This window comes from Pleurodeles waltl, chromosome 8 (genome assembly GCF_031143425.1).
Source record: "Pleurodeles waltl isolate 20211129_DDA chromosome 8, aPleWal1.hap1.20221129, whole genome shotgun sequence".
NCBI classification, from domain to species: domain Eukaryota; kingdom Metazoa; phylum Chordata; class Amphibia; order Caudata; family Salamandridae; genus Pleurodeles; species Pleurodeles waltl.
This window is the reverse complement of record NC_090447.1, coordinates 81,637,196-81,651,795: the sequence shown is the minus strand read 5'-3', so window position 1 is coordinate 81,651,795 and position 14,600 is coordinate 81,637,196. Positions and strand designations below refer to the sequence as shown.

The window sequence follows — 14,600 nt, the reverse complement described above, 5'->3', positions numbered from 1 at the left end:
CCAATGTATGACCTCCAGGATAATCCTTTTACACCGAAGAGCAACAGCAACAACTATAAAATGGCACACGTATGGCATCCTAAATATTATAAGTTGAGAAAATGGATCACTAGCCTGTGCTAAGAACCCTGACATTGCACCACGGGTCACTATAGAAGCTGGAGTCCATCTTGGGTGGTGCAGAATTGCATTCCTTCTGTATACTGAGGTGACCTATGGCTAGAACTAAAATGTTGAGTCCACCTGAAAAAAAGTAAAAACATTCATACGTGAGAAAGCGTGCTTATGGGACCACGCTACTAAAGTTTCTTAGTAAAAGAGGTTTATTTAGATTTTTATAACAAGACTATATGTGAACAGGATCCAAAAAGTATCAAACACATACACCGTACGAACCCCAGGGTAAAGTAACCCAAAACTTATAGGACACAGGTAAATAAATAATACAGAGTTAGTAGAAAATGCATGTATTGGTCTCCGTGTGAGTCTCCTTCACAAAAGTGCTAACATTTTCTCTTCTTAAAAAGAGTCCCTTTCTAGTACAAAGAATACATTCTTATGGTGAGGAAAGGAAAACAAATACAAAAAGTGTCATCAGTGCATGTACATGAAAATTGTGTGTGAATCTAGAGGTTATAACAGGAAGGCCATTTGGATGCGCCCAACTCCAAGCAAAACAGCTCTGTGGTGCTCTTGCAACATGAATGAATGGTAATTAATCAGTTGGCATCTATCAGGAAATAGAGGGTTAGTTAGGAATGCAGCAAAGTGCTATGGAGTATATTTGCTAAATACTTGTAGAAGCATGTCGTTGATTTGAACTTCCTCAAATTTAGGATTTTGAATGAAATTCTTCATTCGCCGTAGGTGCTTTATCGATTCTGGTTGGAAGATAAATCACTTTACTTGGATCAAGCATACTTTCAAAACTTTGGAATTGATTGTGTAGAATATTTAGACATTGTGCAGCACCATGTAATTATACAAAGCTCTGTGGGCCCTGAGAGTAACGGAACTTACAACCTATGTGTTATCCCGACGTCTTTGAGGTAGGCACTCAGCCCCACTATTCCTAGCAAGAGTTGCTCACTGCCAGTAGCTGATAGAGAAGCAGAATGCTATAAAAAGGCCACATTTATTTTGTCAGCAGCATCTGGAACACCTGGTGCTGTGCTCAGAACAGTATGGTATTTGGGGTCCATTTGGGACTAGAATAAAGAAACCAGGATTTAATGGAACGGGGAGTGGTAAAATTGAATTTTGGACACTATTGGGCAACACAGTGTATAGTTTACAACCCACATATTTATAGTTTGAGGCACATGGAAATAAAGTGCTTTGAGTAAACTTAACAATTTTGGCTAAGTGCTTAAATCAAGATTTGAACCAATGCTTGCAGATACCAAGGTTGGCCTCTGCTCTAATTGCTTTAAAATGTACAAGTCTGGAACAAACATTTGAAAAGTTTCATAACTATTCATATTTACTGAAACCACCCCCCTTGAAATTTCATTAGACTGAAGTAGTTTGTCTAGGGAAGTAGGCTTGTGTATTGGGCATCGAATGAACTCGTACGGAGAAAAATCCAGCTCTGTCCTGAAGCTGTCTTAATGTAAATGGCATCTGTTGGTTTCAATTGGTATTTTATTTCAACCTTTGTTGCCTCAATTGGCGTAAACAGTCCGAAAACCAAAACTCACATTCAACAAATGAATTCAGTGAAACCGTTTTAAGTGGTTGGTCAAATGGAATTTCCATCAGGACACAAACTGAGTGGCCTGTCAGTTGTGGCAGAAAGTGCAGATTAAAAAACATCCTCTCTACCTCTGGGCAAGCCAGTAATGAATAATGCTGGTTTATGAGTTATGTGCTGAAAATGCTCATATATGGGATGAACCAAGTTATGTTCAATATCCAATAATACAGGACAGATGGATTTGCAGCCAGAGATGGAACTCAGACCATTGAAAGTGAGTATAATAGGGGAGGGACACTTGGCATGAACACTGAAAATATTTTGCAATCAGTGCATTTGTTTTCGGGATATATTTGGCCCCATCACTGCTGCCTTAACTCGCTTTATGAACATACCTGAGGTTATGTACAAACACTCAGCTCTAGGACCATTTCCTATCGCACTGGCAACTATTTTTGTTCAAATGTACTGATGCAATCGTAACAGCACTGCGATCCACGTTATCTTACTAATTCTGTTTGTGTGTTGCTTGCTTCAGATTGATTCAGTTCCTCTTCATACTGTGTATTTGTAAAGTGCACATTTACTGAGAGGACTCCTTGCACCATTCACAGATAACAAGTAATAACTATTACCCAAAACTTATTTATGGACTTGAGGAGGATGAGAGCCAGAGTGGGCCTGGCAGGATTCAATCCCGTGAACCTGGTCGCTGAAACAGATACATTAGTATGCTGAGTCACCACAACAGGCATTAACACTAGTATAATGAATTGTTGGTAAGCAAATACTTATATGCTCTTTGAATACTAGATGAACTATTGATTTAGTACTAGTAGAACTCTATCAGCCTGCTAACATATCAAACCAAAATGAGGATCTTATTTTCAATGTTGCTTCCCATGTATCGCTAGCCAAGGGATGCCTGGATTTGTAAATATATGCCTTGGGAGCTGACAGCAAGCTACCCTTTTATAGTGATATTCATGTTATAGCACCAGTTTTATCTGACGGGTGCCATATGGCAGTCTCAAGCAATCACATTTCAGATATCCACGATGCCTACCCATGTCACAGACAAAGATTAATGCTTGTCCCTCTCTGTTGCTTATGGGGGACATCCTATGTAGACAAAAAGAACCCAGGAGACATCTGTTTGTGGCATGTAGTGCTGTAGATTCACATGCTGTGCATAATCCTGGCATCTAGTGTTGGGTTCAGAGTGATAAAATGTTTTTCATCGAGAAGTATTTTAGAGTCACAGGATTGAGTGGCTCCTTCTTCTTGGTGATACTGCGCATGGGCATCGAGTCCTTTGTTAGACTGTTTTCCCGCAGGTGTGTGAGAGACAGACTATAAGAGAGGTATAGAAAGATGTCCATGCTAGTACCAATGTACAGCTATATGCAAGTAAAAAGTAACTGGAACGGCCACAGTCTTCCGGAGAGGGTGCATGTGAATCTACAGCACTACATGCCATGAACAGATTTCTACTGGGTAAGCAACATTTTCCGTTCAATGGCATGTGTGACTGTAGATACACATGCTGCGCATAGACTGTAAAGCAGTCCCTTCTAGAAACAAGGTGGACAGCATGTGGGAGTTGCAATTGTCTGGAAAAGTGTTGTTAGGACAGCCTGTCCTACATTAGCTTGCTGACAGGCTTGTACATCTACACAATAGTGCTTTGTGAATGTACACTGTGTAGACCATGTAGCTGCTTTGCAAATGTAAGCTAAGGTAATGTTTCCTAAAAATGCCATAGAAGCACCTTTTTTCCTAATGGGATGTGCTCTACGAGTGAGTGGCAAATGTCTTATTGCTTTGGCATATCAGATTTGTATACATTTTTACACTCTACCTTGCTATTCTATTGTTTGAAATAGCATTCTCTTTGTGTGGTACTGAAAAGGCTACAAAAAGCCGTTTAGTTTTCCAAAATTCCTTAGTTCTGTCAATGTAATACATGAGTGCTCTTTTGACAGCTAAGGTGTGGAGCGCTCCTTCTGCAACCGAGTCAGGTTGTGGTAAGAAAACTGGTAACTTAGTGTATGATTAATGTGGAACTGACCTTTGGTAGGAACCTTGGGTTTGTACCAAGGACTACCTTGTCGCTGTGTACTTGAAAAAGCAATTCTTCTAACATTAAGGCCTGGAGCTCACTAAGACGTCTGAGTGATGTAATAGCGACTAAAAAAGCCACGTTCAAAGAAAGGAACTGAATTAGACATGAGCGAAGCAGTTTAAAAGGAGGATCCATAAACCAAGTGAGCACAATATTAAGATTCCAGGAAGGTACGGGGACAGCATGGGTGGGATTACGCAGCCTAGGTGGGAATACTCTTTAAAGGCCTTCCATGAAGGCTTTATTAACTAGGATTCTGAACAGTGAAGTATGCTGTCTGTTTATAAACACGCAGCAATGACTGCTAGGTGTAATCGGATTGAAGTGTAAGCCAGGTTCGCTTTTTGCAGGTGAAGCAAATAGCAAACAATGTCTTGTACAGACTGTGTTAAGGGATCAATATGTTTAGATTTGCAGTAGCAGACAAAACACTTCCATTTTCCCCGCATAACAGGCCCCAGTTGTAGGTCTACAAGCCTGTTTTTTTTTCTCAATGTCCATACATTCAGAAGGTAACTGTAGGCAACCAAACTCTGACTTGAGGAGAGATCGCAAGGTTGAGTGATTTGGGGTCCGGAAGTCTGATCTGAATGAGGTTTAGTGAGAAGATCAGGCCTGCTGAGGAGCTTCTTGTAAGGTACCAGGGAGAGGTCTAGCCATGGCTGACCAGCCCAGGTGGAAGCTACAAGGGTCAAGGTGGCAGAAGTTTGTATGAGTTTGTGCACCAGAAATGGAATGAGAGAGAGAGGTGGAAAAGCGTAAGCAAATATCCCTAAACAGTCGATCCATAGGGCATTGCCTTTGAAGAGAGGGTGTGGGTACCTGGATGCAAAGCTTGGGCATTTTGAGTTTTCTGTGGTGATGAACAGGTCTATTTAAGGGGTTACCCACTATGGGAGTACTTTTAGGGGACTACTGTGTGGAGTTCCCATTTGTGTACTTGCGGATGTATCCTGCTGAGCAGGTCTGCAAAATTGTTGTCCATTCCTGGGAGATACTCTGCCAGTGGATGAATGTGGTGATGGTGAGCCCATTTCCATACCGCTTGTGCAAGTTGAGACAACTAGAATGAACCCTCCACCCATTTTTGCAGGATAATACATTGCTGTCATGTTGTCTGTACAGACTAAGACAGTCGTGTGCAATAGGTGAGGAAGGAAAGCTTCCAGGGCAAGAAACACTGCCTGATGCTCCAGAATAGTGACTGAGGTCCCACTGCCTTTGCACTATGAAGTTCTGGAGGTGTACACTCCAACCGGTCAGAGATGTGTCCGAGGTCAGAATCATTTGAGGAACAGGGTCTTGCAAACGTTGCCCTTTTAATAGGTTGGTGGAATTCCACCACAGCAGAGAAAGATAAGTTGGGCGGTCTAACAGGACTAGATCTTGAAGGAGACATTGCTGTTGAGGATGCATGGGAGCCTGGCATGAGGCACAATGGCAATAGAGGATGCCATCATACCTAAGAAGCGCATAACTGTACTGACTGTGTAAGTGTGATTCTCCTGTAACAGAGATTATATACTGGAAGTTGTGAACGTTGGCTAGGTTGGGGTAAACTAACCCCAATTATGTGATGAGAATGGTCCCCAGGTATGGCTGAATTTGAAGAGGATCTAGGTGTGATTTGAGGATATTGACTGCAAATTAACTTGTGGAGAAGGTTTAATGTTGTTTGAGTGTGAGACTGTCATTGGTGTAGGGTGCTGGCTTTGATGAGCCAGTCGTCTAGATAAGGGAGCACATGTATCTTTTGTCTTCCGAGATGTGCTGCGACAACAGCTAGGCACTTGGGAACAGATGTAACCCGGAAAGGCAGAACCTTGAATTGATAATGTTGTCACATGACCACAAATTGTAGTAATTTGCAGTGTGCAAGGTGAATGGGAATGTGGAAGTAGGCATCCTTCAGGTCTAGGGCTGTCATGAAGTTGCCTTGTTGAATAAGTCAGATAACAACCTGGAGTGTGACCATATGAAAATGCACTGAAAGATGTATTGGTTTAAAGGTCTGAGAGCCAGAATGGTTTTGAGAGTCCTGTGTTTTTTGGGAATGAGGAAGTAGAGGGAGTATACGCCTGTTCCTTGGTATTGAATAGGAACTGGTTCTATTACCCCTTTCAGAAGTAAAGATTGGACCTCGTCCCTCAGTAAAGTAAGATGTTCTCTTGAGAGTGTGTGTCTGCGAAGTGGAATGTTTGGAGGTGTTAAGGTTAGCTCCAGACAATAACCATGACCGGTAATGTAGAGGACCCAAAGGTCCGATTTTATATGATGAGTGTGATAATGTTGGAGGCGGCCATCCTACTGGAGTAGAATGAGGAGTGGGAGCTGGAGGTAGTCAGTGTGTAAGTGATGAAGGTGAGCCACGGGGTGATGGTGGTCTTTCCCCTGCCTCTAGAAATGTTTCATCTGTATGTTCCCCTAAAAGAGCCTCTGGAATAGGAGGATGAGGTTTTTTTGTGTTGTTGTGAGGCAGATTGGTCAGATGTTGTGGATGACCTGTTACCACCCCTGTACATTGGGTGAGGAAACAAACCCATGTGCTTGGGACTGTAGGGCTCCCTTGGTCTTTGCAGTGTCAGTATCCTTTTTAGGTGGAGCATTCAAGACCTCTTGTATATACTTCAGTATATACTTCTATACTTCTTTGTGGGGTCTCTGCTTTTTCACTGGTTTGTTTCAGTGTCCTTAAAAAATCCTTGCTTGCTAGTGGTCAATCCTTGCTCTTTGTTCCACCTTTTTCACAGCTGTACACTCCACTGGAGCATGGCCCTAGTACTTGTACCCTTCCACTTGTGCCTATGTAGCATGTGCTTAGAGATTACTTTTTTCTTAGGCTAATAGCATTTGACCAGAGCGCTGGATGCTTCAGTTGCCCCAGTGTGTTTCTGTTAACAGGGCTCCAGTCTATTACTTACTTTCATCTGCAGTGATGTGTGACTTTGTTTATTCCATTCCTTACTCCCCCTCGTGTATTTTCTGTTCTTGCATTACAAATGCTTGTTCCTTTTGTCTGTCTCTGCGAGCTCACTGCAGCGCTTTGAACCGGCTGCTTATGTCAACTGTTTTACTTTTTATTTTCAGTTTGTGGCAAGAAAACGCTAATAGCTGAAACTCGAGCGAACACGAGACCTATTGCAGTACAAATGCTTGTTTAGTTTGTTGAGGGTGGAGTCAACTTGGGGACCAAAGAGCTGCTCCTTTTTTAAAGGCATATTAAGTACTGCTTGCAATTACCCCTGTGCTGCTGTGTGTGCTGCATGCACCTGACTGAATTGTTAGCAATTGTTTGACCTTCAGAAACAATTTGCTTTGGATGTTTACGGTGCTCATGTGGGAGACATTGGAGGAGTTTCTCAATCTCACCCGGTGAGCCCGGTCATATCGTGAAAATAAGGCCTGCGAATTAGCACTACGCCAATGATTGGCCACTTGTGCAGGGCCCTCTTGCCTGCTGCAACAATTTTCTTACTTTCTTTGTCAGGTGGGGGAGAGTCCCCAGTAGCCTGACTGTTTGGGGCAATGGACCTTTTTCGGTGCCGATGCTGTGGATGTGCTGCTTCCACTCAGTGATGAAGTCTTTGGTGCCGAAGGTTTAGCTGTTGTCATTCAGACCAAACTAAAGGAGTTGGAAGACACAGCCAAAGTCTTGCCAGCTTTAAGGGGTGAGCCAGAAGCCAGGGCGGCCGAAGCAACCTTCTGTGACTGACCATGGCCCGAGAGCAATGGTGGTCCCGTGACGTCTGTGGGGGCTTTTTTGAGAGTCTTTGTGGAGGGAGGAGGGGCAATAATACTCAAGGGCTGCGCGGGGTGATGTCCTGACTCTTGATATCGGACTGAAGGTCGGAGTCCAAGTCCTGAATGGAGAAAGCCTCCTCCTGTGCATGTTCTTCACCGAAAATATCTGGGTCTGCTTTTGGAATGAGTGCGCCATTACCAGCCTGCGAGCTGGTCGGTCCCAAAGGTTTCTTTTTGGATCCAAATGATTGGCACAGGTTGCAGATGACCTTGTGGTTTTCTGGGGAAAGGCAGAGATTACACACTTGGTGGTGATCGGTTTGTGGAGACTTGGCGTGGCACTGGAGCCAGAATTGAAACAGTGTTTGTTCCACCAGGATATCATATTCTTCTATGCCACGGGGAGGCAGACCTGAGGACGGGTGGGGCCCGCCCCAAAGAGCGCATGGTGGAAATTCAATCTGTACAGATCAAGATATAGAGCAACTAAAACAATCATGCCTGAGAGAAAACAATCTAACAAAGGACTTGATGCCCATGCGCAGTATCACTAATAAGGAGGAGACACTCGAACCCATGACCCAAAAAATCTTCTTGAAGAAAAACAAGTTGCAGCATTCTGAACCCAACACTCCATGGCAGGATTATGCACAGCATGTGTATCTACAGTCACACATGCTACTGAACAAACTGTTCTCTTTACCCAGTCCTGCATCTCTAACAATCAACAACAATAGGAATTCGGGAATGGTTGTTTGGTGAGGTCAGCAGGGGTTTTGAGATCTATTCTGATATCACTCACTCGCTGGCTCCTTCCAATCTTGCATCTCTATAAATAAGTAACAATAAGGATTATGGAATGCTCACTTGTTTGATGAGGTCAGCTTGGGTTTTGAGATCTACTGAGACATCATTCTCCGTATGTCCCCTTTAAACCACAGGCAGCCATGATGCAGCCTTGCACCAAATGAAACACTATCTGGACACCCTTAACAAGAATGTAACAGGACACTCTGGACCTCCACACAACTCCGAGCTGTCTGAAGTATCGAGTCTCAAGTCAATCTTTGTTTTGTACTCATCACGCATGAATATACAGTACAATTGCGTTAATAAACAAACCTCACCTGAATGTATTCTGCCTGAGTGTGGTATACGCCATCTCATACTACAAGACCTTTACATCAAGGAGTGGAAGAGATCATGGTGCTATTTATGTGGCTGTAACACTGCAATGCATCTCTTGCAGTTCTATGTCTATACCTCAGCAATATTCAAATGAGACAGAATATAAGACCAGGCACCAAAACAAAAGTGGCCCCGATTAGCAAATCAGATTGCTAAGAGTGTACCAAATTTGCAAACAAGGCAGTTTTGAGCTAGCAAAGACGCGCTGTAAAGGTGTTTTGCAGGGAAGGGGTGAATCCATGCATTTGGGCTTGCAACGAGCACTATTTGTAGCTACATCAGGGAAATCAACAGTAAAAAGTGCCCTACAACACCATAAAACAGGACCACAAACCTCAAAAATACCCACCCACACAATGACCTATCATACTAGCCCCTCGTGCACTGTCTGATTGCCCTTTAGGCCAGTCCGACCCGTACATCAGTCTAAGGGAGCTCCTCAGAGTGGCCTCAGGTACTATGCAGTGTTATTCCTCGGCTTTCTCCTACAATAAAGTGCCTGAAACAATGGATTTGAGTGGATGGTACCACTGCCAGAAATGAATCTGCATAGGCATCGGTCATAAATCATGACAAATCGATCAAGTATTGGATTGTCAGGGTGGTTCGACACAGCCACCTGCGCTGTCCTGTTTGACTGCAGCACGCACATGCGAGTTGCAAGCGGATCAACAGGAGCTCTCGCCTAGAACCAAATAATACAACCTAAGAGCGTCCACAGAGTCTCCATAACGTGATTACCTTACTTCTCCTACAGTAAAATGCCAACCGGATGGACCTCAGCGGATGGAAGCTCGAACAGAAAAGTATATGAACATCAGTTTCTCCATAAGGCACAAGTAGTCAATAACATTATTGTAAATTGGGTTATTTGGCACAGCCACCACCTCAGTCGTTTGACTGCAGCTCCTATAACTAAATTGCAAGTAGGTCAATGAAAGAGACCAGCTCTCTCTCAGCACAAATAATACCTCCAAGAAGGAGGCCTCCTAGTTTATACAGGAAGGATAGGTGGAATGGTCAACAGCAGCACTTTAACTACATTATTCTTGTTGCTTCCCAAAGAATCAATATTATCAATATATTTCATCTAAGTCTATGTTTTTCCTTTGGGGAAAGTGTGTCCACAAATTCTCAGTTACACTCAGTGGGAATGTGGCACTTATCAGTGTGAAATCACACCTGGAGCCCTTGCGTATGATGAGATGTTGTTCCAATCTTGAGCCCCTGCACAAGTTGAGTGGGTTGATCCGGATGGAGCCCTTATATGGGATGAGACGTGGGTCCAATCGTGAGCCCCTGCATAGGATGAGGGGTGTATCCGGCTGGAGCCCTCTCACAAGGTGGGAAGTGTATCCGATCATGAGCCCTTGCACTGGATGAGGGGTGGCTCTGGCCAGAGTCCTTGCAAAGGATGAGAGGTAGATCCGATCTGAAGTCACTCTACATGATGAGAAGTGGGTCCACCTGGGGCCCCCGCACACGAGATGTGGATCTGATCTTGAACCCTTGCATAGAATGAGATTTATGATGAGTTATCACACAGGCTTTAGAACTCACTCCAGAGGACAGCCTTCTTTGCCCGATCCACACTGGCAACATACTCTCCTGAAAGGGACCAGGCAACAGCATTCACAGAGGTCCTGTAGAGATACAGCAACAAATGAGCACAAATGCAAAATGGGACATTAAACCAAATAACACATTATCTAACACAGAGACGCATTTAAAAGGCTGGCGTGTTTTACCTCAAATGGTTTTGAACAAGCAAATTGTTTCACTTCATTTTGGGCTGAGTCACTGCATCAAAAGCTATCCCTCATCAGTATAGGAAGAAGATGCTAGGTATTTAAATCGGACTCCTGCATCTCACTTATTCTCACACATGGATTTCTCTTTCATTTTACTGCCTGCTTGTAGTATACTGCTTCTCTAAAGATCCCGCATAGATGACAGCAGTGCCAGTGAGAAGACGGAGGATACCTGCAGGTTACAATTGTATCTGTATGCAGTCAGGTACATACTAAACGACACACTGTGGCTTATTTGTAACAGAAATAAGGCTTGACCAGTTAAAATAGCAAACAGGTGGCCAGTGATCACCTTAAAGACACAAACGACCTACCTCATTAAACCCATCCACAGAATTGTTTCTCAGCTTTTTGAACCAAGGAACAATTAATCAATCATCATTGAATTTGGCGTGATGCTTCTGAATTTTCAATGCTTTGCTCCTCACCATTGCCGCCTCAGCCAATTCCAGTTTGTTAGATGGCCTTCATGCCAGAACCATTACAGGTGAAGATGCTACTATAGAGTGTGCATTTGTTAGCATGAATGAGGACCAGGAGGGTACTAAAAGTCAGAAGACCTAGCAGGGCAAGGATCTTGAGGTCTGGAATCATAGCTCCTTCCGGAAACATCAGAATCATCCTGAATGTCCCAAATCCTTTGAGAAGGAGGGAGAGCTCTGAGAAAAGTTATGTTGAGCACTGCCCCTATGAAGAGAAGGCACTGTGAGGGCATCAGGCAGGCTGATGAAAAATCACAAGTCAAACAACTTGGTTGTTGCATTTAAGTGGTACGACACCAGCTGCAGTGAATCCGTTTGGGCAGCCAGCCATAGAGGTATGGAAATACTTAGGTTCCTGACCTGTGCAGATGTGCTGCAACTGCTCCATACCTTGTGGGGTTGATCAATTCCAACAGAAGGACTGCACGTAGGGAATGGATGGACCCTACCACAGAGGGCACGTATCTTCTGTGTATTGTATAATCAAAAGATGAAAGTATGCATCCTCCAAGTCCAAGGACACCATCAGATGCCTAGTTTCAGAGCCAGAAGAACATTTATGAGGGATAACATCTTGAATTTATCCTTCTGGAGAAATATATTCAAGGCCCGTGGTCTAAACTGGGATGAAGCCAGCCACCCTTCTTAACCACAAGTAACTCTTCTACCCAATATACTGTTTGTAAGGGCCTGGACTTGTTGCTGAAGAATGCGAATGTGCTCATCTAAGTGGGAGGAAAAGATGGGGGTTGGGAGGGGAAAACTGTAGTAAAGGAAGGGCTTCACCCATTTCTATGATCTGTAGAACCTATTGTAGGATCCATTCTGACAGCCTGTCAGGACTTTACATGGGTTGACACCAGCTTCCTCACAGGCAAGGTGTGTTCCCCTGAGGGGGCACAAAAGTCGTTTACTGGCCTGTGTGGGAGAGGAGAAAGAGTCAGTTCAATCTGTCGCCTCTTTGATCAACCTCGGCCTCTGTTATGTTGTAGGAACTGGTTTACTTGCTGGACTGGCTGGAAGGACTAGCAGAGATGAGAAGGCATTCCCCATTAGTCACTACAAAATGTGCAGTACAGCTCATGAAATTGGTGGGTCAGGAAAGACAACCCTTAGGAACAGGCCGTGGCACCACCATGCTTAAACTGCTCAAGGTCCGAGTCTGCTTTTCACCAAAGAGGCAAGACCCTTCATAGGGCATGCCCATTAAGTCACCTGGAAATCTCCTGAGAGACTCTTTGAAAGGAGCAAAGCATGGAGTCTAAAGGACACATGGACCCACAGACTTTGCAACTGAGTCCATAGTACCAACGCCCTCCCTCACAGTATGCTTTGCTACTTCTTGTCCATCGTGGACCACTTCAGCAAAGTTGTCCCTAAGGTGATGGAGATAGGTGTACCTGATTAACAGGCAGGTGGTGCTCATGGATTTGAGATGAGCTTTGGGCCTTATATGAATATTTAATTAATTGCTCATAAAAATACACAGCCAACTTCTTGATAAAGAGTTTATAAGTGGGATAGCCTGTGCTTCTTGAAAGCCAAAGTTGCTTATGGGAGAGAATTTGACACCAACCAAGACCACTGCTAAGTTAATATATTTGGGTAGGGTGACTTATGAACTCTAAACAATTTGTGGGACAAAAACCACAAATTTCCTAGGATTTTGTCTATTGGTATATGTGAAGTCAATATTCATGCTCAAATAATGAACGGTTGACCCAAGCAAGTCTCTATTGAATAATGATTAGGGCTCAGAGAAGTACTGTATCAAATAGATTGTTATAGGCCGGTTGTGATTGATTACAGGCACCATTGTAACGGGCCAATCAGAATGCTGAATACAGCAGACTGACTTGCAACCCTTTTAAGCAACAATAATAGGTTGGTAGCCAATCAGAGCACGCTATAAAGCTCATAACTTCCAGGATCGCATTTTGTAATCCATGGACACAAAGGGATCCCAAACACATGCATTTTTCTATGTCATGCTCAAAAAACAGTATTTTTCCATAGTCTACCAGCAGAGCAGATTTTGACAGTTTTTCAAACCAAATATTGCTCAGCAGCTAGACTTTTAAAAAAGTAAAATTTTACCAGCCCTACCGCTGTTCATCCACATTATTAGTGATGTGTGCATATACTACTAAGTTATTTGTGCTAAGTTGGAAAACCACAACATATTTGAGGAAATAAATACTTATAGGTGGGACTAGCAGTATGATGTGCTCATCTGTGAAGGAGGGGTGATTTCAAACTTAATACATATGTTTGATTACGCAGGAGTGCAAAGGCCACGTCAGTGTCAATTTTAAGAGCACGGAAGCCAATGTTGAGAGCATTCCGGCTTTTCGACATTACAGGAGCTTCCAGAAGAGTTATTTATTTGGTCTGATAGCACTTGAGTGTTCATATTATTCCTGTTGGATGAGTCAACCATCTTGCTAGAAGCCCACGTACTCAGCGGTTCCCAAGCTTTTGACTTCTGTGGACCCCCACTTTAACATTACTGGAACCCAAGGACCCCCACTGAATCATTATTGTGATCCGGGAAACCCCCCAATGAGTAATTACTACAACCTGGGGACCAAATATGTTAATACTATTTAATTTTCTTAGCAGTCACGGGCCCCAGAGGAGGCATCGTGGACCCCCAGGAATCCCCGGACTACATGTTGGGAACCACTGGTATAGAATAAAGACAACTGAAACTTGCCTCTTCATTTTGCATCACACCCAACCTTTTGACTGAAGACTTACAGGACATCCAGCTGCAGGGAGTTGTTTTTCCTGCTGTAATTCATCCCTGAGAGTCCGTAGGGAAACGAGTAGCATAGGCCACCCTGACTGCGACTGAATACCTGCCCTGGACATTACCTACTGGAGAAATGGGACATCTTTTAAATTGCTTTGGCAGCTTTATACTGCAGAAAGCTGGGGACAATATCTGCAAATTAATGTGGTTCTGTAACTTTGAGACTTGTTCCTTTTCTATGTGATCTATATTATATAGTAACTTTAACATTCATTGAAATCTTTTTTCATGTAGCAAATGTAGCGCTGGATATGCTCGACATAACATATTTCATTCCTTTGTCGCACTGCAAATTGCAAGAGTTCTTAGTTGTCAAGATAATGTATTCCATTTTATCAATTTCAGAAGGATAAAATGCTGACAGGCCCATGCTGCTGCTCAAAACAGTGTCGGACAGGATACACATTACTCCAGCAGAAGTCACAAAATGACACAGATGCCCTTCCAAATATGCATGTATATCATGTGAGTGAGGTAGAATGGTTCATAGAAATATTTTTCTAGTTAAGTGGCAAAAGGTGACATTCCTTTTCCATTTAGTTCTGAATGTTAGGAATGGCTTTACTGTAGGAAGAAAAGAAAAGAAAGCACTCCTAAAATATGTATTATTTAACTGTACAACTATATACTTACAAAATTATTTTTAGTTTGTCTGTCATTTCGCTTTCTGTCTCTTAATTATCCGCAGGTGGGACCTGGCGTTCTCTGTCTTTTGTCGTGGTGTGTGTGTCATAGGGTGCCC

General features: G+C 43.3%; 1 protein-coding gene across 2 annotated transcripts in view; it reads right to left on the bottom strand.

The window, feature by feature from the left end:
* Positions 1–305: 305 nt before the first annotated feature.
* The window catches only part of ATG16L2 (autophagy related 16 like 2), a 288,242-nt gene continuing 273,947 nt past the window's right edge, over positions 306–14,600 (bottom strand). For both annotated transcript variants that reach the window (XM_069203791.1, XM_069203793.1), the window contains one exon: positions 306–10,393. In XM_069203791.1, coding sequence (XP_069059892.1) covers positions 10,300–10,393 — 94 coding nt within the window. In that variant the 3' untranslated portion in view covers positions 306–10,299. The remainder of the gene's footprint in view (positions 10,394–14,600) is intronic.